Below are 3,841 nucleotides of genomic sequence, written 5' to 3'. Positions count from 1 at the left end.
GTTAAAGGAAGTGAGACAATTCTCATTTGCACCTAAACAGTTATGTTAAAGATACTCACATAAGACGGTGTTAGAAATCATGAGACAAGTCTCATTCACATCATAATGATAATGTATGATTTAAGTTCACATTAATCAAGTGTAGAAATAAATGACAGGTCATCCATTGAGCTAAAGCATACCTCATACTAGAAGAAAGCTTCCATAGTGTTTGAGTCAAATCTAATAGTTTTAAAGTATAATAAATTTAGATAAGCACTGATAGACTAGTAATGAGCTTGTGCAAGCACATGTAATCCTCATGAGATGAGACTACCACCAAGATAGATAAGGGTCTCCAAATTCTCTTAGTCTTTGAACTATGTCGCTAGTACAGGTTACTAGCTAGTGGATCCACCTAAGAAAGCTAGGAAGTTTCGGTTTCACTTTGGACGCTGAACCACCTCTTTTCAGTGTAGGGAAGACACTGGATTTCATGTTAGACTAAGTAATGATGTAAATCATTCTTAGTCATTGCACAGAAAGATCCCAATCGAAGTCTAAAAATAATATCCTAATTCAACATAGCATGTTCGAAGTGAACATGAGATCAAAAAAGAAGAAATGTAAGTTCAAAGTGAACTAAGTTAGCAAAAGCATAAGTATATTAAATCATCAGTGTTTGATAAGAATGAAGTTTTAACAGTTATTGACTTGTGCCAATAAAGGGAGCAACATAATGATTCATCAACTGGAGTATAAATATATGCCCCAACATCTTTATATTATGCAAATGATCAAATAATGGGCATAGCCAATAAAGATTGGATTATATAGACTTCATGCCCAATTTAACAAGAATAGAAAGAATAACTTATGAGTATGGTAGTCAAATCATTTCCTTAGTCTTTTTGATTACTTACCTGGTTCATTGTAGCAATGGGACTACGATGAATCATTGCACTCGTAATTAAAACATAGGATCAAAGGAGATCATTGAAATAAATAACAAAAAGAAGATAAGACTAAAAAATAAACTAAGTTTGGGAAAGGGAGCTCTCGGACTAAGGGGAGCAAAAATATTAAATTTTGCTTGAGTTGTTCTAAAATTATGTTCATGATTCCAAGGTCTTATATTCATATAGAAAATGAGTTGTGTTATTTAAATGCATGAAAATATGTCATATTCATAGCATAATTCATAAATAACGAATTAGGAAAGTGAAGTGACTTCACTTTCAAAAAATGGCATGTTGTTATAGGAAGAGCTTTCCTTGATCATTCATAGTCCTTATGTTTTATGTGCATACACCCATACTTAGTACAAGTGTGTACTAACCCATATACAATTACTATTTTTATAAGTGTAGGTCCTTGAAGAAGATTGAAGATTAGTTGAAGTTGTTTGGACTAGTACCTCCGACTTTGGTAGGTCCATTGAGTTTGAGGATGCCTACGCTTTATTTTCTAGCTTTAGTAGATTATACATAGCTAGTGGATGTTGTCCCTAGTGTTCCCTTCCAAACATTTTTTCAAGCTTTTGTATTTTAAGGCCGGTTTGGCAACTATTAATGATATTATGAGTTATCCATTTCAATTGGTCCATTGTTATTTTGAGTTGTTAGTATATCACTTTTATGCAAGAATTATATGAAGTCTACGTACACTTCATTGAATTTAAAAAGTTTTGAATTTTTTGGCTAAATTTAACTGTATGATTGTGATGAAAGCTAAGAAGAGGCTTGTTTGCGACCTCTGGGAGGTTAACGACGCCAGTCTCATCTAGGGTCTAGGAACTGAGTGTGACGAAATTGATATCAGAGCATGAGTTTAAATTAACTAGAAACTAAGGATCAAAACAACCACGTTGCGTAGTTTCTAGCTTACGGTTGTGAAGTGCACCATAACCATGACTTAGAGACTTAGTGATGTTAAAAAGTCTCCCTTCTTCTACTCTTTATTGTGTTGTGTAGAGCTTTGACATTTGTGTCATTATAGCATATAACTTCCTTTTTGTATGTGCGTGTAGAAAAATGAACAGAAGAAGAAATGCAGGCAGGAGAGTTGCAGAAGCAGCTGGTGGGGGATCCTCCAGTCTACTTCGGGTTCTGAACCAATGAGGATCCCTGGAGTTTGTGGATGAGGTCCAAAAGATTCTCTGTGCTGTGGGTGTTAATGAAGAGGAGAAGGTTGAGTTTGCTGCATACCAGCTCAAGGATGTGGCTCAGGTATGGTACAAGATGTGGGTAGATGGTCGAGCACCAAGAGAAGTCCCCATCACTTGGAACATTCTGAAGACTGCATTCCTGAGAGGTTATTTCCCAGAGAGAAGAGAGAGGCTAGGGTTGAGGAGTTCATCAACCTACATCAGGGAGGTATGTCAGTAAAGGAATACTCCTTGAAGTTTGTTAAACTTTCCAAATATGCTTTTTCCTTGGTGTCCGGTAGCAGGGATGAGATGAGAAGGTTTATGACTGGTGTATCGGAGGATCTGGAGGGGGAATTTCAGGCAGCCATCTTGAATGATAACATGGACCTTGCTAGGTTGATGGTACATGCACAACAGATGGAGGAGAGTCGTCAGAGGAAGAGAGGCCGAGAAGGCAAGAAGCCTAGGCCCTCGGATCAGGCTGGTTCTAGCACTGGTAAGAGTTCATTTAGAGTCCAGGACAGGCCTAAGTTCAAGAAGGGGAACCAGAACTTAGGTAATCCTACTCCTTCCAGGAACACTAATGCCAAATGGTACAAGTCTGGCCCCAAGAAAGGCAATGATAGAAATGCCAGCGTGACAGAAATTTGTGTGGTAAGTGTGGTCGTTTTCATGGAGGTGAGTGTATGATAGGTTGTAATGCCTGATATGAGTGAGGCAAGAGTGGGCATATGATCAGGGACTACCCACATGTGAAGAATCAGGCCAAAGCAGATACTCAGCCTCGGCTTAATCCTACTGCTGCAGCCGATCCTGCCAAGAGGAATAGGTTCTATGCTTTGAAAGTTAAAGAGGAGCAAGAGAAATTAGATGATGTGGTCATTGGTACATTGTATGTCTTTTCTTTTCCCGTGTATGCATTGTTTGATCCAGGATCCACCTTGTCTTTTGTTACTCCTTTAGTAGCTAGTAAATTTAACTTGCTTCCTGAGATCTTGCATGAACCTTTTTTAGTTAGTACTCCCATAGGAGACAGCATTAGAGCTGAAAGAGTATATAGAGATTACCCCATAACTGTTCTTGATAGAGATACCTATGCTGACCTAATAGAATTAATCATGCTTGAATTTGATATAATTTTGGGTATGGATTGGCTCCATAAATGATATGCTACTATAGACTGTCGAAACGGGGTAGTAAGCTTTAAGTTTCCTAATGAATTAGATCTGGAACGAGAAGGGCGTAGTTCAAATCCAACAGGCCAAATAGTTTCTCATCTTAAAGACAATAAGATGTTATCTAAGGGGTATTTATACCACTTAGTCATAGTCAATGACTTAGAACATGAAGTTCCTTCCATAGACTCTGTGTCCATAATGAATGAATTTCAAGATGTCTTTCCGGAGGATTTACCAGGAATCCCTCCTGAACGCGAAATTGACTTTGGTATTGACATAGATCTCAGCACCAAACCAATTCTCATTCCTCCCTATAGAATGGCTCCAGCTGAACTCAAAGAGTTGAAGTTGCAGTTAAAAGATCTACTTGATAAGGGCTTCATCCAGCCGAGCATATCCCCATGGGGTGCTCCAGTGTTGTTCGTTAAGAAAAAGAATGAAACCCTTAGAATGTGTATCGATTATCGGCAACTCAACAAAGTCACTATAAAGAACAAATACCTCTTCCCAGAAATGATGATCTATTTGATCAGCT

At 38.0% G+C, this 3,841-nt stretch overlaps 1 protein-coding gene across 1 annotated transcript; it reads left to right on the top strand.

Moving 5' to 3' along the window:
- Window positions 1-2,209: 2,209 nt before the first annotated feature.
- Window positions 2,210-3,294, top strand: LOC138348476 (uncharacterized). The gene is made up of 2 exons (XM_069297674.1): window positions 2,210-2,806; window positions 2,893-3,294. The coding sequence occupies exons 1-2, from the start codon at window positions 2,210-2,212 to the stop codon at window positions 3,292-3,294; spliced, it is 999 nt and encodes a 332-aa protein (XP_069153775.1).
- Window positions 3,295-3,841: the final 547 nt, after the last annotated feature.

Source organism: Solanum lycopersicum, chromosome 5 (genome assembly GCF_036512215.1).
Source record: "Solanum lycopersicum chromosome 5, SLM_r2.1".
Classification (NCBI taxonomy): Eukaryota; Viridiplantae; Streptophyta; class Magnoliopsida; order Solanales; family Solanaceae; genus Solanum; species Solanum lycopersicum.
The sequence above is the reverse complement of the archived record's forward strand: the minus strand, read 5'-3'. Positions and strand labels throughout refer to the sequence as shown.

Excerpts from the sequence above, each read along its gene's own strand:
- LOC138348476 (XM_069297674.1), top strand. The coding sequence starts at position 2,210 with ATGGTACAAGATGTGGGTAGATGGTCGAGCACCAAGAGAAGTCCCCAT. Across the intron at positions 2,807-2,892 it reads GTGTGGTCGTTTTCATGGAG|GCCAAAGCAGATACTCAGCC; the intron begins GTGAGTGTATGA and ends GTGAAGAATCAG.